This window comes from Cydia fagiglandana, chromosome 2 (genome assembly GCF_963556715.1).
Source record: "Cydia fagiglandana chromosome 2, ilCydFagi1.1, whole genome shotgun sequence".
Lineage (NCBI taxonomy): Eukaryota > Metazoa > Arthropoda > Insecta > Lepidoptera > Tortricidae > Cydia > Cydia fagiglandana.
The window spans coordinates 2,627,214-2,655,175 of record NC_085933.1 but is presented as its reverse complement, the minus strand read 5'-3'; the positions used below and the strand labels follow the sequence as shown (position 1 = coordinate 2,655,175).

Here is a 27,962-nt window from a genome sequence, read left to right as displayed (position 1 = left end):
GTGTAGGCGCGCACTCGGCTGAACGCGAACGGCGGGAACTTGGCGGGCGACAGCTCGAACTGCGTCCACTGCTCCTCGCGGGTGGTACATATAGCCTGTATATAGTGCTAGTGGTACACACAGCCAGTGTAGAGTGACTCACAGCGGCGCATGAGTCTCGGCGGTGTAGGCGCGCACTCGGCTGAACGCGAACGGCGGGAACTTGGCGGGCGACAGCTCGAACTGCGTCCACTGCTCCTTGCGGGTGGAGACGCGGTAGCCGCGCCACTGCAGCTGCCAGTTGTTGCGGTTGCGGACTGAGCGTAGTTGGAGCTCCTGGAAAAAGCACCGTTTCAAAAGGAGCAATTTCTTTTATATCGATGAAGGTTTCCGCGACCGAGTTTGTCCGCGGGCGAGAGGTCTAGCTGCCATAATCCACCAATCATGTTTAACCATTTTTTTTATTGGTGGATTTTGACCGCAGCTGTCAAAAAGACCTCTCGTCACGGTGCTGCCATCTAGTGAAAATCTCGATCGCGGAAACCCTCATTACCTATTTGTTTTGTAGCGGAGCGTCTATTAGAACTCGTTTATTGAGAAGTTTATTCAGCAAATAATATAGAAAAAGCATGAGTTTTGTAAGTAGATCCAGCGAGAAAAAGTAAATTTTAAAATGTTATCAACTTATCAGCCTTCTAACTATAGGATAGATTTAAACCCTTTTCCAGGCATAGTACGATTTATCGACCACATACGCGCCAATAGAAATTCAACTTTAGCATTTCGATTTAAGGTCCAAATTAGAATGCACTTTCCGGAAATGTGACTGTTACTGTAGATTAGTGCGGCCCGGAAAACTGTACTGCAAAATTCCACCTATTCCAAAGTCGGTTAAAAATGTAGCATAATGGTAATGTCATTCGTATCATAAAAGTGAAACTATTACGATTTTCGATACATGGTTATTTGATCGGTTGGCTGAGTTGTTGTAACCTCAATGGTCCGCAATGTAACTAAAATCGCATGCGAGTTCCCGCGTCGTCTAAATGAGCCCTAACGTTATATAACATACCAGGTGATAGATGGTGTCGTGATGCTCGTGAGTCTCCTTGCGTCGCGATCGGAAACGCGTGTTGGAGGTCTGTGCGGGCTTCTTATCGTTGCTCTTCTTTACCACGATCACAACCTGAAGAAGATAAGCCAGACATTATGATATCAATTATCATATGTAATTTAATTAAAATATTTTCAGAAAATTCAGTTGCAATCAAATATATGGAACCTAGACATTAGATTGACTACCTAAGTGATTTGTGTTGTGTTTCACCGGGATAAGTTTAAGTATAGTTGTGACGCGCATGCCACTGGTTCTTTAGTTGTCTACATTAGGACCAGCCGCCTAAGAACCTGACTCGAACGGTACCTTATTTCCAACAAGCCTATAGGGTCCCGGCAACGCGCCGGGCGCAAAGCGATGCCGGCTCTTGAGTTGAGACACCCAGATCACTGGTTCTGTAGTCTTTCATATTAAGGGCTCGCTTCTTAAGGCTTAATGCTTTAAATGACAAACATAAACGCACACACAAAAACACACACACACACACACACACACACACACATACACACACACACACACACACACACACACACACACACACACACACTCACACACCGAGAGTGACACACACACAACTTACAACCTATTTAAGGCGGGTAGGCATAGAGACTAATAGGTGGGTAGGCATAGAAACTCAAACACACATCATCATATATTAATATTTATTTAAATAGTAAAAGTATATATTATTGCCTAAATTTTGAATTTAATTAATGACTTATTGATCAGTCCTACCTACCAGCAGTTATCTTCTTCCATTTCACTTTCTTTGATTAAATAACACTGTTACTAGTTTTGTTAACTGTCACTTCACCACAAAACTACAATGGAATCCATCAAGACCTCGATAGCGGAGTTGGGAGCCTCATTCAACGCAAAGATGGCAGAGTTTCAGGGCCAGATTGAGAAGGCTAACCCGGAGAGTCCCACAGTGTCATCTGTTGCTGCGCAGTTCAGTGCTTTCCGAGCATTCATACTGAAGGCTATCGAGACCCTGCAGCAACAGGTTGAGTTCCTGAGCCAGCAAGTGGACAGCATGGAGATGCGGTCCAGGCGCAAGATCCTACTATTTCATGGGGTGGCAGAGGCGGACAACGAGGACTCTTCAATGCGGATTCTGGACTTGCTGAAGGTGCATCTCAAGACAGATTTGATTGCTGACAAGATTGCTCGAAGCCACCGTATGGGTCGTCCACGTAGCAATAAGACAAGATGCATTCTGGTAGAGTTCAGAGACTTTTCTGATCGCAATGCCATTTGGGCTGCAAAAACTGCTTTGAAAGGGACTGGTGTCATCATCTCCGAATTCCTGACCAAGTCGCGGCACGACGTCTTCATGATGGCCAGGGAGCGTTTCGGAGTTCGTAACTGCTACACGCGAGAAGGCAGCGTGTACGTCCTGGCAGGGGTGCGAAGCTCCTGACTTCGGCCAAACTCGGCTCCGCTCGGCTCAGCATTGCTCCGAGCAATTATTAGGGTTGGCACCACTTGACTTCCTTTTGCGTGCACGACCACAGATAAGATAATCACTTGAATTTTGACAACCCTAATTGGCCGAAAGGGATAGTGCCATGTATTAGAAAGGGATAGCATGATTCGACCCTGAACCGCTGTCAAACTTCGGTTTTGTAGGAAGCTTCCTTTCTGTACGGTAGTACTATTATTTATTCTGTGGTCCTGGTCAAGGATGGCGATCGTCGCTGTGTTACGTCTCGAGCCGACCTCGACAAGATCCAGGTCACACAACCGCCTACAGCCGGGCCTGCTGCTGGAGTTGACGGTGCAGTCGGGCTTGCGGTAGACCAACAGCCAGGTGAGCCGAGCAAGAGGTCGAGGAAACCGGCAAATCGTTATTAATATATTTTTCTATAAATGTCTTTAGTATATGTCTTGTTTTAACTTCTGTCCTTGGTCGTGTAATCTTTTGTAACGTATTATACCCTCGTCTATTTTTTATGTAACTAACGAATTCTTCAAATTAGTCGGTTTATATCTATTTTTGCAGTTAACTTCACTTCAATGTAATTTGCTTAACCATAACAAACTGTCAATGTCACTTGCTTGCTTGTAGGATGACGCGTGACACTTGAATGTTCAGTGTTACCAGTGTTATAATTACGTTCCGTTTTTGCTAAGTATATTTTAAGTTTTTGTGCCAAATATTGTATAAGATACTGCTGGCGGGTAGCCGGATTTCAAAAGTAGTATTTTTAAGCGTTGTATATTTATTTATAATAATTATTATTTTTATTTATTTATAAAAGGCAATGTCCTGTACGTCTATCAATGATCAAAGCGATCTTAGCGATTTTGTCTCTGTTTCATCTAACGATAGTTTTCATAGTCTTCCTCCCTCTCTTCATGACCAACTCAACCAACAACTTTCTGACTTTCCAAAAAACTTTAACATTGTACACTTCAACGCGCAAAGCATCCCCGCTCATTTCAATGACTTTTTATTAACCTTCGAGGAGAGCAAGATCGATGCTATTCTTGTGTCTGAGTCTTGGCTCAAGCCTTGCTTACCCTCCACCAGTTACTCCCTTCCTGGTTTTTGTCTCATACGCAATGATCGCTCTGGCAGGGGCGGTGGTGGGGTTGCGATCTATCTACGTTCGCACATTCCGTATTCCATTGTGGGCATGTCCACTGAATCATTATCTTCTGATACCGCAGAGTATTTATTTCTTGAATTGAGCTTATCTCACTCTAAAATTCTTCTCGGTGTTTTTTACTCACCTTCTCTGCACGTTAACTATTTTGCTTCTTTTGAGAAATTCCTGGAGGACCTAATGCCATCTTACGATCATCATATTATTATGGGTGATTTCAACACGTGCTTGCTCAAAAATGATTTTCGCTCTAATTCTCTCAAAGCACTTGTTGAGGCCTGTAATATGGTTATCATGCCGTCAGGTCCAACACATTATTTTCTAAATTCTTCTCCATCGCTTCTGGATCTCGCCCTCGTCTCTTCTCCCGATCATGTAGGGGGATTTACTCAATTTTGTGCTGATGCTTTTTCCTACCACGATTTGTTATTTCTATCTTATAAAATTCGTCCACCTAAACATAAGCCGAAAGTTCTTCTGCAGCGCAATTTTGGTAGGATGAGTCTCGATAAGCTCCGTGAAGATGCCTTGCTTATTGACTGGAGCTCGATACAGCGTTCTGATAGTGTTAATGATAAGGTGGCTCTCTTTAACGATACTTTAATTAAGCTTTATGACATACACGCTCCCATACGCCCAGTCAAGATGAAGCACGTCCCCGCCCCCTGGCTTACCGAAGACATCAGGCGTCTTATAGCTAGGAAAAACTTGGCCAAATCGAAGTTTAAGGGTAACCCCTGTGAAAAGAATAAAGCTAGGTACCATGCTCTTCGAAATAGATGCAGTACTGTGTGTCGTGATGCCCAAAGGCGTCACTTTCACAGTGCAGTAGAGAATGGGGAGCCAGCTAAAGTCTGGAAGTTCCTAAGGTCAGTAGGAGTTGGGAAGTCTTCTCAAACTTCCGTTAGCAAAGATCTAGACTTACTTCAGCTTAACCAACACTTCTCAACTTCTGCTACCTTCTCCGGGCCTGTTAAAACTAAAACTCTCGACCATCTTTCGAGTTTCTCTGCTCCTGACTATCCTGCTTTTGCACTTACTCAATTGACTGAGGGAGATGTTAAGAAAAACGTATTAGCCATTTCGTCCAATGCCGTAGGAGTTGACAGTATTAGCCGGAAAATGATTCTTCCTCTTCTTGATCTCTTGGTCCCTATCATTACTCATATCCTTAATAGCTCCATTTCCTCTGGCATTTTTCCTTCTGCTTGGAAAGATGCTGATATCATCCCCCTTCCCAAAAAGTCCAATCCATCTTCTTTCTCAGACTATAGATCCATATCTATTCTTCCTTTTCTCTCTAAGGTTCTTGAGCGGCTAGTACATCAGCAGCTTACGTCCTTCTTAAACAGGTATGAGCTCATGAATCCTTACCAGTCTGGTTTTCGTTCCGGTCACAGTACAGTCACAGCCCTTGTCAAGATTACTGATGATATTCGGGCCGGAATGGACAACCGTAGACTCACTGTACTATCGCTGTTAGATTTTAGCAATGCATTTAACACAGTTGATTTTGATGTCTTACTTGGCGTAATGCGTTCTCTTAACATTTCCCCTTCAGTCATTGATTGGTTTCATAGCTATCTTGAAGGCCGTCGGCAACGCGTGAAAATAGATTCCTCTTGTTCTTCGTGGTGCAGCACGTTGGCCGGTGTACCGCAAGGCGGCGTGTTGTCTCCTCTCCTATTTTCAATATTTATTAATAAAATTACTAGTGATATTTCCTCTTCATACCACCTCTATGCCGACGACCTCCAAATTTACTCGCAGTGTGCAATTAGTGATCTCTCTCAAACTGTTAGCTCCACGAACCGGGACTTGGAATGCATCTCCAGTTGGAGTAAACGCTATGGACTGAAAGTGAATCCGGCTAAAACGCAGGCCATAATTTTAGGTAGTCCTCAACTCACCTCTCGGATTGACTTGCACAGCTTACCAGCCATAGTGTTTGATGGCGTCCAGGTTCCTTATTCGAGTCAAGTAAAGAATCTTGGTATTCTAATAGATCGTACACTTTCGTGGATACCACAGATTAGTGAGATCAGTAGGAAATTGTTTGCTTCCTTGGGGTCACTTCGTAGAGTTCGTAACTTTTTACCGCTTGCCACCAAAATTGCGCTTGCACAATCTCTTCTTCTTCCCATACTAGATTACGCCGACATTTGTTACCTGGATATTACGGAGGACCAGCTAAACAAACTAGAACGACTACAAAATGCTTGTATTAGATTCATATATGGCCTGCGCAAATTTGACCACGTCTCGGAATTTCGAACCAAGCTCAAGTGGTTGCCTATTCGTCTGCGTCGCAACTCTCACATTCTCACCCTTCTTTATAACATTCTCTTCAACCCCACTACCCCCCCTTACCTTAAAGAACGTTTTAAATACCTCTCTTCTGCGCGGTGTGCGGAGAAGCATCTCCTTGCTCCTCCTTCTTCTTCTTCTAAATTTTATAATACCTCCTTCACTTTTCGGGCTGTTCGATTGTGGAATGCTTTGCCGTCGGATATAAGATGCGCCAAATCGCTTTCCATATTTAAAAACCTTATAAAATCCCATTATCTGTCACTGCCTTAATTTGCCTTTATTTATTTATGTATGTATATATGTATATATATATATATGTATTTTATATATTTATTGTATTTACTTAGAATAATTCTTTAATATATCTTTTATATTTATTCTTGATATGTGAGGCTATTCTATTAGTATTCTACGTAATCTCGTATCTGCACTACCCGTTCATTGTTGTAAGTTATTGGTTTCCTGCTACCCAAAGGTTGTCTGGAAGAGATCGCTTTTGAGCGATAAGACCGCCTGTTGTTACCTAATGTAATATCTGTTCTTTTTCTGTATTCTTTTTCATTATGTGGTGCGCAATAAAGAATATATTATTATTATTATCCATTTATTTATTTTTCTTCTTAGGCTAGGTCATTTATAACATGAATATAAAAGTAAAATACAAAAACACATAAAAAACAACAAAAAATAAGTATAAACACATTATAAAAAACCTAACCTAGGGTGCCGCCAGCAGCGGGGCAGGGCCCAAGCTGCCGGTGGTCAGGGCCGCAGAGAGAGGAACCGGCGGACTATCCGCGCCGTGTCCAAGATCACCGCCTTCTGCATCTGACCCTTGATCCAACCACCTAGCGAGAGTCTCTCAAGATGTCGGTCGAGACTCTTCGCTATTAGACCATTCACTGAAACGACTATCGGGACAATGATCGTCGAATCAACATCCCACATAGCGGTTATCTCGTGAGCCAAGTCTAGGTACTTACTGGACTTGTCCTTCTCGGCTTTCACGAGATTCTCATCATGGGGGATGGTGATGTCAACGAGCACGGCCCGACGTTGCGATCGATCTATTATCACGATGTCAGGCTTATTGGCTACAATAGTCCTGTCAGTGATGATAGATCGATCCCAATAGAGCGTGGCACGACCATTCTCGAGAACAGGCGCAGGTAAGTACTTGTAGTACGGTACTTCGCGGTCCACAAGGCCGTATAGAAGAGCAAGTTGCTGGTGAATAATCCTGGCTACGAGATTATGTCTGTGCAAGTACTCACCGTTAGCAAGATGAGAACAACCGGAAATGATATGCCTGAGTGATTCTCCGGGACGGCGGCATGCCCGACAAATGTCGACCGTACCGTCCTTATTATTATTATTATTAAGGCTAGAATTAGTAAAGTATTAGGATAAAGAATACCTACGAAGTAATTCTTGATTGTAATTAAAAAAATAAATTATGAATTTGTAATTATAACTAACTAACTTAAACAATGTTCTTTTCCTGTATGTATAATTTATTATAAATCTCGGAATATTGAATTGTAAAAATATAATAATAATAAAAATAAGGACTAGGCTGCCGGCTTCGGAGAGAGGGTGAAGTCATTTCTCACCTTCTGTACATGGATGACCTCAAATTATTTGCAACAAATAGCCAAGACCTGTCGGAGCTACTGAAAACCACGGAAGTCTTCAGTAGTGCCATCAACATGGAGTTTGGTGTCGATAAATGTGCGGTTATGCATGTACAGCGGGGGAGGGTTGTAAATTCAACAAATTTACAACTGTCTGAGACAATGTCTTTCAGATCTATCTCTGAATCAGAAACCTATAAATACCTTGGTATGTCACAGTCGTTGGGTATCGAGGACGAGGGTATTAGACGGTCGGTGAAGGAGCGCTTTTTCAGTCGGCTCACAAAAGTCCTTAACAGTCTTTTGTCAGGAGGCAACAAAGTGCGCGCCTTCAACGCCTGGGTAATGCCCCTACTCACATACTCTTTTGGCATACTAAGGTGGACTCAGACCGAGCTGGACGCCCTGGATCGCAGGGTCCGATCACTGCTCACCACACATCGCATGCTACACCCACGCTCGTCAGTTATGAGATTGTACATCCCACGGAAGTGTGGAGGCCGAGGCTTCCTAAACGCCAAGGATCTCCACAACCGCGAGGTGTACAATCTCAGGAACTATTTCCTTAACAACGAGTGTGGGATGCATCGTGATGTGGTGGCAGTAGATAGGAACCTCACGCCGCTTTCCTTGGCAAACGAGAACTGGCGCAAACCTGTGGTACTAAGTACTGCGGATCGCAAGGCGGCATGGGAGAGTAAGGTGCTACACGGGCGGTTCTACAAGGCCCTCACGGGACCCGATGTGGACCTGCTCGCGTCGGTGAACTGGTTACGATTCGGGGACCTCTTCGGAGAAACCGAGGGTTTTGCCTGTGCAATTGCAGATGAAGTGATGATGACGAACAACTATCGGAAATATATCCTGAAGGACGGTACGGTCGACATTTGTCGGGCATGCCGCCGTCCCGGAGAGTCACTCAGGCATATCATTTCCGGTTGTTCTCATCTTGCTAACGGCGAGTACTTGCACAGACATAATCTCGTAGCCAGGATTATTCACCAGCAACTTGCCCTTCTATATGGCCTTGTGGACCGCGAAGTACCGTACTACAAGTACTCACCTGCGCCTGTTCTCGAGAATGGTCGTGCCACGCTCTATTGGGATCGATCTATCATCACTGACAGGACTATTGTAGCCAATAAGCCTGATATTGTGATAATAGATCGACCGCAACGTCGGGCCGTGCTCGTTGACATCACCATCCCCCATGATGAGAATCTCGTGAAGGCCGAGAAGGACAAGTCCAGTAAGTACCTAGACTTGGCTCACGAGATAACCGCCATGTGGGATGTTGATTCGACGATCATTGTCCCGATAGTCGTTTCAGTGAACGGTTTAATAGCGAAGAGTCTCGACCAACATCTCGAGAGACTCTCGCTAGGTGGTTGGATCAAGGGACAGATGCAGAAGGCGGTGATCTTGGACACGGCGCGGATAGTACGTCGGTTCCTCTCTCTGCAGCCCTGACCACCGGTAGCTTGGGCCTTGCCCCGCTGCTGGCGGCACCCTAGGTTAGGTTTTTTATAATGTGTTTATATGTATTTTTTATTGTTTTGTAAGTGTTTTTATATTTTACTTTTATATTCATATTATAAAAACCCTAGCCTAAGAGAAATGATGAATAAAGGATAAAAATAAAAAAAATACTTATATGAATTAGCTTAGGTATAGTTATAGTTATGTAAAAATAACAACTATGTACCAATTAAAATAATATGTATCTGATATTAAACCTGATACACTCCGTTTGGAAGGAGCGGTACCTCCTAACACAAGTATTGCTATACTTAACAGGAGGTATCCACCCCAAATTATTGTATAAATCCACCTAGATACCAAATAAATAATTTTTGATTTTTGATTTTTTTTTTTTTGATTTTTTTTAAGGGCCAGTTGCACCAACCACATTTGACAGACTGATCAGCGTCAGCCGGCGCGCCCCGGCGCTTTACTATGAAAGTTTCCATACATAAAAATTTAGCGAACTCTTTAACGATACGAACAGTTTGGTGCAACTGACCCTAAGACCGATCAATTGATTTTAGTCAACTGACTAAAATACCTTGTCTCCAACTAGTCTGTAGTGTCCCGGCAACGCGCCGGGCGCTAGACGCTGCCGGCTCTTCAGCTGAGACACGCATGCCACCGGCTCGTCAGGGGTCGTCCACATTATTACCACGCCGTCTGCGAAGAATCTGAACAAAAATCACAGAATTTTTTAATCTTTTAAGCAGCAGGTATACTCCATATTTTAATGGCAGTGGTCACGCGGAACTAAACGGCTCTGCCAATAAAATATGGAATATAACTACTGTGTAGAAGGTTTATATTCGTTTGGCTGTACTAAATACGTCGGATATTAAAAAATAACAATGCAGATGTAAGGGTGTAGCGGGTACCTTGGTCGGGCTACGCACGACTCTTAAAGCATGAGGGCGCCCGGCATTGGAGCTTTACATCGGGCTACGCCCAAATCTATTAAGTACCGGCATTGAAGCGCGCGCAGCACGGCGCATTATATTAATATTCATCTCTTGTAAAACCTGCGTACAATCTAATTCTAACCTGAGGTAGCGGTAGTAGTCGATGAGGTACCACGGGCGGTAGAACTGGTCCTGGAAGGAGTTCTCCCCGTGCCGCAGGTAGGTCGTCTTGCTGATGTAGCAGCCATGGAGTAAGATCCTGGGTCGTTGTATGTACATGTGTCGCCAGGAGGTGCAGCCGTGGGAGCGCGGCGCGCCACAGTCTATGCCCCATGTTCTGCGGAAAAAAAATGACTATAGTCAGACCGTAAAAAGTCTGCAGCGATTTTGATAGCCCACGCAGTGCAAGTGTCATTTTAAACGTCAAACTTCTATGAAATTATGACGTATACCTAACACTTACACTGCGTGGGGTATCAAATCCGCTGCAGACTTTGTTTGGTGCGACTATAGAGTGATTAAGAACTCGAAAGGTTAAGCAAACAATTGCTTCACTTTTGAATTAACCTTGTGTAGTAGCATATCGACGCTTAAGAATCAATACTGTCTAACTAACATTTTTGACGTTTTTTTACCTTTTAATGCAGTTAGGTGCAGAAAAAAATAACGAATAGCATGCCATAATTGTCTAAATATTAAATTATTTGTTACTTAGACAGTATTGATTCTTAAGCGTCGATATTGTGCGCCTGGGGCACGCTACACACTAATAAGGTCGGCCGTAGCCGTCTGCAGGACCCTTCATGCTATGGAATGTAGGTGAGGCGAATCGCCCGATCTTATTACACGCGCACTTTTACACGCACGGCACCTGCGTCACCCACTACAGAGGCGTGCGACGACGTTCAGAACGCCCTCCAGATATTCACCGTCGTGATTACATCATAAGGCAACTATTACTTGCCTAACGCCCAATATCTCATGGCGACCCTGCCAATCTGGCCTTGAGCTACATTAGTACCGTCGCCCACACTGTGACATGTCCATCGGTGGACCTTATTCCTTTTGTAATAAGGTCCACCGATGGACAGTTAAGCGTCACTTGCACCATTCCAATAACCCGTGGTTAACTCGTTAAACTTGGAGTCACCATGGTTACCAGTACAGTTTGACACTAACTTAACGGTTTAACTGCTTAACCCCGGGTTAGAAGGATGGTGCAAGTGGCCCTAAGAGTGTTGCCACAGAATAAATAATAGTACTAGGTACAGAAGACTCACTCTCTAACAAAACGCGTCTGTTACGATCCGCACAGTTATGGCCGCTAGGTGGCGACAGCGCCACGCGCGGCTTATGGCTTTTCCCAAAATCAGGGTGGAACGGATGTACTTTTAGCTACCTGTAGCAAAGCGACGAAATCGCGGAGTGAGCCACGCCTGGTGTTGCTGTTTGAACATTGCACTTACTTTACACACAATGCCCGCCAGAGGTCAGTGTCGCGGGCGGCAACGTAAAGGCCCCGACATGACGCCGCCAGCCGCTCCAAGGATGCTGCGTCCAGCTCCGAGCTGACAACCCATCGCATGATCAGGAGTATAACTTCATATGGTAGCCAGGATATATGTGTGCCCTGTGTAAATTCGATTCCACATTTAAATGTATGCTGCTATTGGGAGTATTCGGCATCATCAACTTACTTCAAAAGCGAATATTTTTTAAAGTATTTTGAGAGTGATACTGTTGTACTAATCGTAACAAATAAAATATGATCTTCAAACGTAACACAAATCTGAGAGGCCCTGCTATTATCCCCTTCTGCTGATTATTCACCATGGTAATTACAAAAGGTTTTTTTTTCATGGCGCTGCATTTCTCAGGGTTTGTCTTATTGGCCGGCATTGTACAATCAGCAGCAGAAGTTGCTAAGCGGGCGAGGTGTTCAAAATTACATTGACGCGCTCTTATTCTCTTAACAATAAAGTCGCGTCAATATCATTTCGAACACCTCGCCCGCTTAGCAACTATTGCTGCTGACTGTATGTTAACATTCATACTCATGTAGGGGTGTAGCGCGCACTTTACATCGGACTACGCCCAATAAATAGATATAATATACGTTGTTGAGTTACAGACATATAGATAGATAGGTAAGTTGAGAGCACTGGTGGCCTAGCGGTGAGAGCGTGCGACTTGCAATCTGGAGGTCGCGGGTTCAAACCCCGGCTCGTACCAATGAGTTTTTTCGGAACTTATGTACGAAATATCATTTGATATTTACCAGTCGCTTTTCGGTGAAGGAAAACATCGTGAGGCAACCGGACTAGTCCCAATAAGGCCTAGTTTACCCTCTGGGTCTGAAGGTCAGATGGCAGTCGCTTTCGTAAAAACTAGTGCCTACGTCAAATCATGGGATTAGTTGTCAAGCGGACCCCAGGCTCTCATGAGCCGTGGCGCAATGCCGGGATAACGCGAGGAAGAAGAAGAGATAGATAGGTAAGTTGACCGGCATACTAACCCTTATGGCAACTTCAGGTTCGCACAGTACGCCCTTTTTTGCTTGCAACCGTTGCAACCTTGTCAGCAGATCCTCGCCTTCTATGAAATCTTCATCATCATCAGCTCCCGTCTCCACGCGGACCACCTGCTCCGTTTCTGACACTTCTGTCAAATTATGGCATGGTTAGTTGCTGGAATAGAGAATATTACGCGAAACTCTGCGCAGGAGGCGCCACTATCCGTCACAATCTGGGGGTCTACCGCGAAACAAGAAAATCGAAATTTCGTTATCTAACCTCTCTATCACTCTTTGTAGCATGGAGTGACTCACACACAGCTGAGACACCCACCGCGAATCGATTTAATAAATTAATTGTTCATTTTCCAAATGTAATATGATACCATGTAATCCGATATTGCAAACATAAAAATAATGTTACATTTCCTCAACCTTGTACTTTAGACCTAGTGTAAAGAACAAAGGAAATGCTTTCCTATATAAACCGCACATTTAATTATAAAATACAATTGATATCCAACCGTTGCGTGTATCACTCATAAACCACCTTCTCCGAGCCGAAGGCTTACACTTCATGGCGACCCTGCCAGTCGGGCTGCTCGAGGCAGCCCCGGCTTAGACGCCGCCCACCGCCAGCCGGCCAGCCACCCAGCCGCCCAGCCAGCCAGCTAGCCCAGTTTAAACGCCGCATAGTAGCCCAGCCAGCCAACCAGCCCCGCCGCCACTACCAACACCGCCTGTGCCTAACAGCAAACACCAGATGACTACAGGCCAGGACGAGTGCGGCATGTGCGCGCCGCCCGACACCGGCGCCAGTGTGCTCCCCAAACCCCACCCGCACCCGCGCTACAACAACAAGGCCGCCCGGCTCCGAACCTTCGAAGATTGGCCCAAGAGCATGAAGCAGAAGCCCGAGGAGCTCGCCGAGGCCGGCTTCTACTACACCGGCCAGAGCGACAAGACCAAGTGCTTCTACTGCGACGAAGGACTCAAGGACTGGGAGGAGGACGACGTCCCATGGGAGCAGCACGCGCGTTGGTTCGACCGGTGCGCGTACGTTCAGCTCGTCAAGGGAGAAGATTACGTCCAGAAGGTCATGAGCAGCCAAAAAGGAAAAGTCATCATTGCTCCGAACAAAGCGTCCAACAGCGCAAGCACTAGCCAAGCTCACAGCGGCACAGGGGCGATGATAACAATAATAATAACGGTGGATACCACGGGACAGAAAGCCACAACAAGAACAGTCCAGTGGGCCACAAAAACACCAGGTATTCACCGTCGACCCCAACTACGAACTCGGCCGGATCACCAGCCACCTCATGGACATGGCAGAGCCCACACTTCCAGGAGGCAATACCGAAGCCGTTACGTATACCGCAGCCAAACGCAAAACTAACAAGTAAGCAAGCACACCAACTACTTAAGAATATTTTTTTTTTTCGCCTTATTACAATTATCAGTTAAAATTATCATTAAGTATAATATTAATCAAATCCATAATCTATCTACCTATGTAAAGATAGATCTATAATCATAATAATGAATAATCTATTCTTTAAACATGCAGATCCGTCTGCGAGCGATATTTCAATTTCTACTATCTATTTATCTATTAATAAAAATTATAATTAATTTACGATTACCACTTGATGACGAAAACCAGGACATGAATATATGTTAAAAAAATATATATTCACCAGTTGACAATAAATAATAATAATTAAAATAAAACAAGTAATAAAACATACATCTAGATAAAATTAAATATCAACAACTTATTAAAATAAAACATACATATAGATAAAATTAATACCAAAAACTTGCAAAGATAAAACAATTAATAACACAAAAATATTTTCTAATAACCATCAATAAATTTTACCGAGGCATCATTCGTTAAATTTTAAAACACATAAACAAAATTAAAACAAACAAAACACATATAACGCGTCGCATGGTTAACTCAAACAGCTTTATACAATCAGCAATTTTTAATAACTGAGACGGGGTGCATTCCATTATTTCCATCTTTACAATTAACTTAACATATATATCTTCATATAGGTATCTAAAAGACCACAATAAAAAAAAACACCTCAACAATAATATTATTTAGCATCGATTAAAACATAACAAACCCATTTCCCAACGTACAGACAAAACCACTATCACACTAACCAAACATTGGACTAACTGACAAACACTAGAATCTACTATTCCACACATAAAACAGCATCACTTATTATCTTTTCGAATTATTAACCAATTTAACGTTCAAAAACTTAGCTTTCACACCATTTGGTTTTCAATACGCAACATATTTAATATATTTCTTTAAAGGCCCTCTTAACCAGTTACAATTTAATTTCGTGTTTTCCAAAAGAAAAGCAAACAAAAAAACCCCAATCAAATCATTTCGCTATTACAATCAATCAATCAAACTTTTATTGGTCAATTAGAAGTATTTTACATGTCAACACTTTATTACAATTACAAAACACATTATTATTTTATACATGAAAACATTACTTACACAGAATATTATTATTATTTTAGGTCAAGTACTTTCAACTTACATATACTTTAATACCTTTGTTGCGAATTATAATCCATATTTTTTATCAATTCAATTCACAAATTTGATTTCAATTTTTTTTTATTAATTAACGGTATAACTAATTTCTATGACATGTAGTCAATCAGAGTAAATATTTAATTTTTAAATCTAAAGTAAATAAATAACAATCTTACATTAACATACGTTAACTTACATTTATATATCAATAATATTCAGTCCACGGATCTATTACTTAACTAATTAGAAATTGCATAAAAATAAGAAAATGCTATCAGCCAGTCCCCACTCTCATATACTCATAATAACCAAATATAAGGGATAATACAAAAATTTAAATAAAAAATCAAAAATCACGTCCAACAAATTACCAATAACAACAAAACATACAAAGTAACACAAACATATGAACACTAGCTACTAATCAACTTAAACATATGATATGATTAATGGGATGCACCAGACTCGTGAAGGCCGCGTCACGCGTACTCGTCACACGCCACCCAATACGGATGAACATGCAACATATGCTATGTCATCTCAAATTTCGAGTACCTACCTACATAGAAAGAAGAAAAATAAATAACCATAAACAGTTCATACACTTAACGCATTATTAGAGTTTTAAACTAAAAAATAATCGCAACACATAATATGAAGATCAAGGCATAATATAGGTACTATACGAAAAGCTATACACTACATATAATGAAAGACAAATAATAAAAAAAAAGGAAAAATATAAATATCACATTGAGAGAGCTAAATCAGATAAGTGTTGCAACCATTAGCCTGATCAACTAAAATTTATTGTGACTCTTATATGCTTTAAGTTTTCAAAATGATGATTTCCTTTCAAAATGGGGTAGCTCGTGGAATTAAATAATGTAAGCAAGGTACACCAGGATACAACCAGGCAATAACCCTTGAAACCTGACCATGATTCGATCGAGCATCAATCGTGGAGACTCCTTGGGCACACGGAAAGGTTTTTTTGTTATTCCGATGTGTGAAAACAACTGTCTGGCAATACATATTAACGCGTAATATGTATTAGCGCGCTATAACAAATAATGTCCATGCAAACAATTGCATGTTGATTTTTGTATCCTTAATAAATATATTTTATGTAAAAAAAAAAGGTCGGCCGACCGAGAGCGCTAACTATTAAAAGCTTTGAGCTTTGAGCGCTGTGTACTTTTTAAAAGACAGGTGACAAGTATCACAAAGTCAGCTTACAATTATTAGGTCACAATGCAGGCATTGCAAAATGGCTCATTGGCGATCAATTATTACACAATGCAGACATTACAAAATGGCTCATTGGCGATTAATTATTACACAATGCAGACATTGCAAAATGGCTCATTGGCGATCAATTATTACACAATGCAGACATTACAAAATGGCTCATTGGCGATTAATTATTACAATAATAAACAATTTTCCACAAATCACGAGCAAAAATTCTGATGAAAAAATAAATAGAAATAAATGAAAACCCCAGGGAAAATAATAGACACTATAACACATCAGAATAATATTTTTCTTTTACAAGCGCTGAATCCTTGAGACATCATGATAGGGTCGAGTTACCTTGCATGGAGGTCTTTGGACACATATTATGTTTATTAATAAAAACATGTGTTAAAAACAGCCTGTAAAAAAAAAGTATATATATGTGTATATATATACATATAAGAATCAAATATAGCATTATACTAAAAAATCAAATAAAATAAAAACAGCTATCAATCAAAACAAAAAGAGAAGAAGAATCAGAGAAGAAAAGAAATAAATAATACAATAAATTACGTACTAAATATGCCCGAAGATGTGGTTTCAGCACAAAATGCGAACCAATTTAAAAATAAATGAGACAAACACATCATCTACCTACATCTACTTGTCAACGATAACTATTAATGATTACTGGATACAGGCAATGTCAGTTGTCACAACTGCCTGCCTGCATACAAAATAATAAATAAATAATAAATATATTTATGAATTAATTAAAATTAAAACAAAGAACATTAATTAAATAAAAAAAATAATAAACGTAAAACCAACGTTAAATAAATACCTACAATTACAGCGATAATAATAAACAAATCAATTAAATAAAAATAAAAATACATACTTAATTAAAAATAAGCTAAATTAATGAAGAAAAAAAACAATTAAATCACAAAAAACATATATACCTTACATGTAAGTACAATACACGTTGTATTGTGTCCATAATATAATAATAAATTAATGACCAGTTTGCATGTCGAAGAAAATTCGCAGAGATACCTAACAACCTATTTACCATACCCACAATAGGTCAACGTAATAATAATAATAATAAGCCCCCAGGGCAGCTTGTGGCGAGCTGAATGGGAAGTGACGTCCCTTGGGTCCCATACCCCCGAGAGTCGGTCAGGCCCCTCTCTCCAGCTTGCCTTCATTGGCCGGCTGGAGTGAACACTGAGCAGGGGCCGCAGGACTCTCAACTCTGGCTTGCCTTAACCGGCCGTCCAGAGTGGGGTGTCAGAGCTATATGCTCGCAGGGCGGAAGTGAAACATGCCTAAGACGCGAGTTGGCACAGTGGCTGCTTACAGCCACTGGGTAGAAAGCGGTGCACACCTCTCCACGCCCTGAGCCGCTCACGTGATGTTGTCCCCTTGTCGCTCCGTGCGAGCGGCCGTTTTCGGGGACCCATATAGTGAGTTGGCGAGTCACCACCTGTCCATTTTTTTCGTGTTTTTAAACATAGATTGGGGCAGGTGCCATAGTATTTCCATAGACCGGTTACCAGTACACTAACATCTCAACACAATAGCCCAGTTTCTTTTGTTTCTTATCATTGCAATAGTCATACACTAACCGGGGCTTATCCTTGGGTGCATTACTATAGTGCATACAGGGATAATCGTCGGGTGGTGTCACATCACCTTTTAGAGTAAATTGTCTTTTTACAAGGGGCCTCTGCGTGTTGGCTTTGGCTCCACGCACGCCTTCCAAATGTCCGGGACCCCATGGTCCCGAGATTATGTAAAGGACGAACATAATAATAATAATACCCGCGGGGGCAGCTTGTGGCGAGCTGACGGTGAGTGGCGACACCGCGGACCCCTATTTTCCAGAGGGCCCTGTCATCTGGCCCTCGCCTCTGTGCTTGCCTTGATTGGCCGGCCAGAGTGGAGTCGCAAGAGCGGGACCTATGCTCCAGGTTGGAAGTGTAAAATGTCATAACGCCGGCGGCCCTTGAACGGATTACCGGGATCTGGCTACCGCAGACTCACCTCTCAACAACCTCACAGCCGCTCCAAAGTGTTGCCCTGTTGTCGCACTGTGCGTGCGGCCATTGCGGGGCCCACTCAATGAGTTGGCGAGTCACCACCTGTCTTATACAATTTTGAGACTGATTGTCACGGCAGGTGTCCGCTAGTCTCTCCCATAGCCCATTATCCAGTCCATCCAACTTTCAAATCTATAGCCCATGACCTTAGTTCCCATCGCAGCACAAAAGTGCTGCACTGCAATAGTCTTTGCACCTGGCGGGGACCATCTCCGGATGTATCACATTGTGCGTTCGGGGATGGTACCCGCCAGGTGTATCCCTTGCTTTTAGATTAAAGTGTCTTAAAGGGTCTCTGCGCTGTTGGCTTCGGCCCCACGTACGCCTCCCAAAGGTCCGGGACCCCATGGTCCCGAGATATGGAAAAGACATACAAATAATAATAATAATAATAACCCCGCGGGGGCAGCTTGTGGCGAGCTGACGGTGAGTGGCGACACCGCGGATCCCTATTCCAGAGGGCCCTGTCATCTGGCCCTCGCCTCTGTGCTTGCCTTGATTGGCCGGCCAGAGTGGAGTCGCAAGAGCGGGACCTATGCTCCAGGTTGGAAGTGTAAAATGTCATAACGCCGGCGGCCCTTGAACGGATTACCGGGATCTGGCTACCGCAGACTCACCTCTCGACAACCTCACAGCCGCTCCAAAGTGTTGCCCTGTTGTCGCACTGTGCGTGCGGCCATTGCGGGGCCCACTCAATGAGTTGGCGAGTCACCACCTGTCTTATACAATTTTGAGACTGATTGTCACGGCAGGTGTCCGCTAGTCTCTCCCATAGCCCATTATCCAGTCCATCCAACTTTCAAATCTATAGCCCATGACCTTAGTTCCCATCGCAGCACAAAAGTGCTGCACTGCAATAGTCTTTGCACCTGGCGGGGACCATCTCTTGATGTATCACATTGTGCGTTCGGGGATGGTATCCGCCACGTGTATCCCTTGCTTTTAGATTAAAGTGTCTTAAAGGGCCTCTGCGCTGTTGGCTTCGGCCCCACGTACGCCTCCCAAAGGTCCGGGACCCCATGGTCCCGAGATATGGAAAAGACATACAAATAATAATAAAGCCCGCAGGGCAGCTTGTGGCGAGCTGTTGGGGAGTAACGACCCCACGGACCCGAGTGCTCCCGAGAGTCGGTCAGGGTCTCCGTCTCCGGCGTGTCTTCGTCGGTCGGAGTGGACCCCAAGGGGACCCGCAGGACTCTCAGCTCTGGCTTGCCTTCATTGGCCGTCCAGAGAGGAGTCGTTAGAGCTATATGCTCCAGGGGTGGAAGTGAAAGATGCATAAGACGCGAGTTGGCACAGTGGCTATTAACAGCCACTGGGTAGAAAGCGGCGCACACCTCTCGACACCCCTGAGCCGCTCACACCGATGTTGCTCCTGGTCGTCTTTACGACGGCAGTTTCAGGGGCCCATCTAGTCAGCGGCGAGTCACCGCCTGCCTCGATGACGGTGTTAACATTGTTATGGCAGGTGTCCGGACCTCTTTTACAATAGCCCAGTCTCATAGTCCACCCAAACTTCAATCCATAGACCGGTATACTGTTCTCTTTTTCTACAATAGTCCCAATGCCTGCTGAGACCGGTTCACGGGTGTCTATTGTTGCACCTGTGAACGGGTTCCAGCAGGCGTTCTACATGACATAAAAGCTCTCCAAGGGGCCTCTACGTGTTGGATCTGTGTCCCCACGCAAGCCTATCAAAAAACCGGGATTATAGGCCCGTGATATCCAAGGAGATACAAATAATAAAAAAAAAAACATATATTACTTAACAATAATATTACAAAACAAAACAAAACATGTATTATAAATAAAATAATACAAAACGTATTTCACTCAAAAGAATACCACTTAATTTAAAAGTTTAGAGTATTACATTATACTACAATACGAGTTTTGCGTCATCAATGTAGAAAGATCCTTTTAACCACATAGTTATTATTACCCAATGTATAAAAGAGCCATATACTGTTATTCAAAATCAGGGTACACATATTAGCATTAAGTAAGAGCATATGTTAAAAAGAAAAACCCAGCCAATTGCAATTTTTTCGAGTCCAATAATTATATCCTGACTTATGGACACATGAAATTCTTATCGACACCGGCGCAAGCCTAAGCACAATAACACGAGCCGCGGCATTGAAAACCCAAGGTCGCATGCAATCCAAGCTGACCTACATACACGGGATAGGAGGAACAATTACATCATACGATACAATTGTACTACGCTTAGAGAGTGATAGTCAATATTACCCGCACGAATTTCACGTATTCCAAAAATTACCATTACAAGTTGACAGAATAATTGGACAAGACTTTTTAATAAAATACAATTGCGTCATAGATTATGAAAAAAACAACAATCACTTTAAACAACAACAACAAACTAGTAACAATACCATTAAATTTAGAGACTTACAGCCACCAAAACAACTACCCTAACCACATACAGTTACCAGCAAGAACGGAATCCAGCATAAAATTGCCAACAAATCATCCACGGGAATTACGTCATTTCAGCCAGCAAGATCGGAAAAGGAATTTTTGTAGCCAATACATTGATAAGCACCAAAAATGGAAATAAAACGGTTAGAATAATAAACACCCGCGAAAAGGAAGTAACTTTGACAAATTTCACACCGCAAATAACACCGTTAAGCGATTATGATTGTTTTTCATTCGAAAATACTAAAACAGATGCGGACAGAGTAAAATTACTATTTTACCTCATGAAGCTAGATAATTTAAACGCTGACAAAAGCGACTCTATTAACAGCATATGCGCGAAATACGCCGGCATATTCCAATTGCCAGGCGACTTACTCAATACGACCAACTAATATGAGCAAAAAAAAAATACGGTTGAACCTCAACAGTATACAGTAAATACGAAAGTGCTATCTTCAGTGTTGAAATAGAGTCAAATAACGAACAAACATCATAACAACACAAACAATAGGGCTCCCAACCGCATAAGGACCAGAGAAAATATATCATGTATCATACCGACACCTCTAGATAACCATAACTCGATAATAAGCATTGTATAAACATAATTTTAGCACCAAACTACATTGTATAAGCCATCTATAGACATAAGTTAACTTTGTGTAAACTTAGATATTAAATACCTATAGCAAACTATAATTTCAACATGTATAATCCCATATCATTTACATATATGATGTATTAGTGTAGCCCATAGGCATAAGTAAAACAAAAAAAATACACATAATAATGTAAAGACAAAAACAAACATAACAATGTATTTTTGTCTCAAAAAAAAAGGAAGGACGTGTAGCATGGAGTGACTCACACACAGCTGAGACACCCACCGCGAATCGATTTAATAAATTAATTGTTCATTTTCCAAATGTAATATGATACCATGTAATCCGATATTGCAAACATAAAAATAATGTTACATTTCCTCAACCTTGTACTTTAGACCTAGTGTAAAGAACAAAGGAAATGCTTTCCTATATAAACCGCACATTTAATTATAAAATACAATTGATATCCAACCGTTGCGTGTATCACTCATAAACCACCTTCTCCGAGCCGAAGGCTTACACTTCATCTTGAATATTCGAGCGATAAAGAGGCCGATAACTAAATGTCAATTTTCGCGTTTCCCGGTAGGCCCTTATTAACAAACCGCCATGACGTCATACACAAACAGCCATGTCATATTTTATTGTCTGTGAAAACCCCATTTGTGAACCTTATTGTAATGACCTAAGGTCCAAAGTTAAGAGTGTAAGAATATAAGCTGCAAAGATGGATCCCTGAAAAAGGGGAATGAAACTGGGTATACTCAGAAACAAGGCTCGGAAACCGGTAAAATTTCCAATTTTCGCGCAAACAATAGAAACCGGTTTCTTTTTCTTCCTATATTTACGTGGCACGCCACCAGGCTGGTTGGCAGTTTCGTCGCTCGGTGAATAGACCGTTTTTTTTAGGTTACAATAAAGTTCTTGAAACGTTTGTGTTCTTATAAAAGTTCGGAGGAAAACCAGAATAATAATTTAAAAGCCGGTTCTGAGCCTTGCTCAGAAATCTTTACAGGTGAGATGATCGTTTCAGCGCATTTTTGATTATTATATGAAGCCATAAATTTCTTGCATGAGTTAAATGATGTATTCATCATTTAGTGTTGTATGGCCTCATACAACTAATGTATGACCCAGATGTACCTTCAGGCATGTCCCGCGGCTCGGCGCTCTCATACAAGCGCGTTTCCACGTCTGGTAGGATTTGCATGGCGCGTTTGTAGTGTTGTATGGCCTCATACAACTTTCCACGTCGCTCTAAGTCCACGCCTTCGCGGAACAGTTGTTTTGCCTGTGATGAAAGTTTTTTAAGTCTTAGAAGATATAATAAGCTTAAACTGTTTGGGTCATGAAAGTTAAAGCCTATTTACCTAGCTTAGGTATACAGAGGCGTAACTAGGGGGGGGTTGGCGGGGGCACGTGCCCCGGGCGCCGTCCAAGGGGGGGGCGCCAAAATGGGCAATAAACCTCCCATAGAAAATGGACCAGCGAAAATGTAGGAAACAGCCAAATTTTTATTTTGTGACTATTGGGTTGGTCTCATAGTAGAAATTTCTCAGTATACGGAAATGCAGTTATTTTGTAGCCGCCCTGCATACAGGGTGGTCCAAACCTTGACGACCAAAAAATTTTTTTACACCCCATGTATATGTATGTTAGGTAGCTTTTCGTAGTTTTCGAGTTTAACTTTTAACTTTTGTTAAGAAATTCCAGGGTGAAGCTTTACTTTGCTTTTATTCCTTCTAATAATTGTTCGTGGTATTTGCACTGATAACAAATGGGCGGACGACGGATGCAATATACCTACGTCAAAATCCTGTCAAACGATATACGTAATGCTTCGTAATAAGACGTATATTGCATCCGTCGTCCGCTCATTACTGATTACATGAAATAGCGATGGGGAAGTGACCCCATAAAATAATAGTAGAAATAACAAAAGTAGATTTTTTTTAATGAATTACTAATTCCTACCTAAGTTCCTTTGACCGGCGACTCTGACAAATTATGACTATTGAGTATCACTTTTTTTACCTTTTAAAAAAACTTAGGGTCTAGCAGTTTCTAAAATAACCAAAAGTCCTTGAAATCGCTTGTAATGTTTATTTATTTAGGTAAGGGCAACATCTAAGCTTGACATGCTGAAAGGGGCCTACTGATTACCAGTCCGCCGGACGATATCGGCCTGTCAGTTGTTCGGAGCTGTCAAAATTTTGTTCTAACTGACAGGCCGATATCATCCGGCGGCCTGTTAGTCAGTGGTCGGCTTAAAAGTTTGTCTTTTTTTCCCAACTCAGCCAAGTGAGGATGCTGATATTTTGAAGTGAAAACTTCTTTAGCGGCGCTGTGCACTTTTTGTCATGGGGAAAAAATGTTAAACTCGTAACAGGTGTCACCTGACCGTAAGATGGACACGTGACCTGATCGAAGAACTGTTACAATGTCATTGAGTTTTCACTTCTGCCGGCACTCCCGGAGTGCAACCCGTTGTGTTTTTTAGCAACTGTACTGTTTGTCAAGGATTATGTTACGAAAAGGAACATTCAAAAAAGTTCGATAGTTTTTTTAAAATAAATTAATTGCTTCACCCCGGAATTTCTTAACAAAAGTTAAAAGTAATAAAAATCATTATTCGAAAAGTCGGCTAACATACTCGTACCTACATATTCTGATAGCCCACAGCGTGAGGAATCAAAAAAAAATGTTTTTGGACGTCTAGGTTTGTACCATCCTGTATAACACATGCCGTGCCAACATCGCTCGTTCTGTAATACTGGAATGTCGTGAAAAACTTGTGTCAGGTATTGAGAGCATTCTATTCAGAGTTTCTGTGTGGAATCGGGACAATTTAGTCCAATGAAATCCCACCAAGGTTCAATTTTGCGCGTTTACCGCTAAGAAAACCTCATTTTTAAAGGCACAACAATTCCCATGTAGTATTGGGAGCCTCGGTGTTGATATCTCCATCAGTGACGTCCAATAATTTCGTAGCCACCTTGCTGGGTAGGCTGCGCTCGTATCCAAAAAAACTCGGCGTGCTCAATAAAGGGAGGCGATACATTACTCTGGGATAGACGATCCTATATATTGAGTACTGATCCTATATACTGCTGTCACCTTTGGGCAGGAGCACCTGGATGCTACCTTGGATCCTTCAAATCAGTCCAAAGGCGCGCTGTACCTATGAATAGTCTACGATCCCAAACTCACAAGCGATATTGAACCATTAAGTCTAAGGAGATCTCCAAAAAAGAACTGTATAAGTTTTAAAATGTTCGGCAACGCGCATGTAACACCCCTAGTGCCTGAAGTGTATAGACGTCGTAAGCTTGTTAGCCACGACCTATGTACCTATACCTACTAAAAACACTTATTTGTCTAATTTAAAAATACCTAAACTTTAATAAGTAAAAAAGTAACCCTTTCGTTGGTTCATTTCGTTTGGTTTGGTTTCGTTGGTTCAGGGGTGGGGGGGCGCAAATTTGGTGCCTGCCCCGGGCGCCATATTCTCTAGCTACGCCTCTGTAGGTATATGATTTGATTAGATAAGGACAACTCTCCCAACTTACACATCTGTAGGTCTCAATGATAGTCTAGCTGATACCAAAGAGATTTTTTTTTTTTTATGCATGGGTTTGCTCATGGCCACAGACTAGCCGAGGCGTAGACGTGGCCTACGATGGAGCGAGCTCGCCCAGAAGGTGCCTGTTCACTCTTGATTTGAAGGTTGCCGGGTTATAAGAGCACGGAAATATAGACGCCGGCAAGGAATTCCATTCCTTGGCAGTGCGCATAAGGAAAGTAGAAGCAAAGCGCTTAGTGCGAATTGGCGGAATATCTACCAAGTAAGGATGGAAACCGGCCGTGCGTCTAAAAGTCCGATGGTAGAATGGGGACGGTGGAATGAGCTCGTGTAGCTCTTGGGCACACTCCCCGAAGTGCAACCTGTAGAATACCGACAGGCTGGCGACTTTCCGCCGATGGGCCAAAGTCTGAAGCTTAGCCGTTAGCTTCTTGTCGCCAATCATCCTCCTGGCTCTGCGCTCCACTGAGTCCAAAGCGGCGAGTTGGTATTTAGCTGAGCCATCCCACAGGTGGCTGCAATACTCCATACACGACCGGACTTGAGCTTTGTAAAGTGTTAGAAGCTGTCCAGGTGTGAAGCATCGCCTCACCTTATTTAGGACGCCCAGCTTTCTGGCCGCAGTTTGTGCTTTAGACTCAATGAAGCTGCCGAAGCCGAGGACTGAACTCAGCTCCATGCCGAGGAGTTCCAGGCTGTCGGTAATAGGTACAGATGCACCCCGGAAAGGAGTCAGGTCGAATGGACTCCGTTTAGCGGAAAATAGACACGCCTGCGTTTTGGAGGCATTGAACGTGACCAGATTGTCATCACCCCACTGGGAATAATAAAATGGAATAATAAAAAGAATAGAGTGTATAGAGAGTAACTGTCATGGTAATGGCGCCATCGCTCGAAAAGATTGCACCATACCTTAGGCCTGCTGTCAAGTAGATTGAGTTAATTTCAATATTTAACAAATGAATACATATCGGTGAAAGAATAAGGATCAAAGTCCAATGGCGTTCTAACAGTTTCTGTCGAAAGGTGGCAGTAAGTGTACTGTTGCTACATAATTTACTTTTAAATTCTCTTTGCTGATACAGCCATGGAGAATTATTTCATGTTGTACCTATACATATAGAAATGTGTCAGGACGTACTGCAATGGCACAATCTATTGCGGTTATCACACTCACGCGGATCTGCACAATCAATGCTATGTATGTATAAAACGATGTCGCATGTGCACTACCGCAATATTCTCTAGCTAGTGTGACCAGCTTAGGTACCTTATCCTCCTCAGACAAGGGTTCTGCGGGCTCCTGCTTGGCTAGCTCGCGCTGCGGCGACGGCGTGGCGTCCAGCTCACGCTGCCACTGCTGACGGAAAGCTGCCAACTCGTCCGAGCCCTCCTTATTCTGAATTTAAATATGTTTTACACAAGGAGGGGTCTTGTTTATAATTAAATTAAATTAAATTAAATTTATTTAAGACCAACAAAGGATCAATTTCGTTCGTGACACATTTTTATTAGGAGACTATTACTAAGCCAATCAGTAATCACTTTTATTTAAAAGGTTTATACTTAAAGATTTAAATAAATAAATATTATAGGACATTTTTTTAAATTAAAACTCCTATGTTATAAGTTTGTTTCAACCCCTTGTTTTCTTTACACCTGGCAATACAGTCAGCAGCAGAAGTTGCTAAGCGGGCCAGGTGTTCAAAATGATCTTGACGCGACTTTATTGATAAAAGAATAAGAGTGTGTCTAGGTAATTTTTAACACCTGACCCGCTTAGCAACTTCTGCTGCTCACTGTACAATGTCAAGTCGAAAAAGAGAATCAAGCATTGTTTGACTGACAAATTTGGACCCCAGGGAATTGGAGAGAGCAATGAATAATTTTATAGGAATTAATAATTAATTTTACGAGGACCAAGTTTTGCAAGTTTCTGTAGGAGCTTCTATAATTGCAGCCATTCTATTTTGTACATAAATGATATACTCATAGATAAGAAAAACAAACCGAAGAGTCATCATCATCATTGTCCAAGCTCAAGTCATCAAGAGCCTCTGCAACCCCGAAGAGTGAAGAAGATGAGGGGTCCTCCTGCTCCCCTCCGTCAGAGTCGGTGCTTGTGCCTGCACCAGCGGCTGACGAGGATGCCTACAAACAATATATAGTTGGTCCAACCAATTTGTGAATCAGTAAGAACCATGAAAATTATACTCATCCTTTTCTTTTGGGAGCTAGTACCAGTGTAAGACGAAGATAGTATTATTCTCACTGTCTATGATTGAAATGAGACAGTCCTTTCAAATCAAACAATCAATCTTTTTCAAAATGTTGAAATAATTAGCCAGTATTTATATGAAACACGGACATGTGTTGTCCTAGTCAAGTTATCACAAACTTTTTCTGATTAAATAGATATTCAGTAACAAATTATTTCAGTTTGTCATAAGATACAAAAACTTGTAACAGTAAACACACGCAAAAACTTAAGAGTTATGTATTGCAATTTCAGCAATAGGCCTCTGCCTAAGTCAGTTATGATTTTGATAACATAACAACAAAGCAGATTACATTATGCGTAATATACATAATCATAATAATATAGCAAAGTATTACAACATAACAGAAGTAACGAGCCTCACCATGTCTCTTGGCGCTTCGAGAAGTGATAGAATAAATGTTAAGTGATATTAGTATTTTAGCAGCTAGTGCCGCGGGCATAAAAAGTAGAATTAAATTTTATTGATATCGATAGTAGTATAATAGCATGCAAAAATAACAAATAAAATTCGTCAATTCGGGATTATT

General features: G+C 42.1%; 1 protein-coding gene across 1 annotated transcript; it reads right to left on the bottom strand.

The window, feature by feature from the left end:
• Positions 1–138: 138 nt before the first annotated feature.
• LOC134673981 (F-box only protein 9) lies at positions 139–27,962 on the bottom strand. Its single transcript, XM_063532029.1, has 10 exons — positions 27,797–27,962; positions 27,165–27,305; positions 26,425–26,553; positions 22,715–22,862; positions 12,594–12,739; positions 11,545–11,708; positions 10,221–10,415; positions 9,718–9,850; positions 1,052–1,165; positions 139–315 (listed from the first exon to the last, which is right to left on the bottom strand). Exons 1-10 carry the CDS (start codon positions 27,797–27,799, stop codon positions 139–141), a joined length of 1,350 nt encoding a protein of 449 aa, XP_063388099.1. The 5' UTR covers positions 27,800–27,962.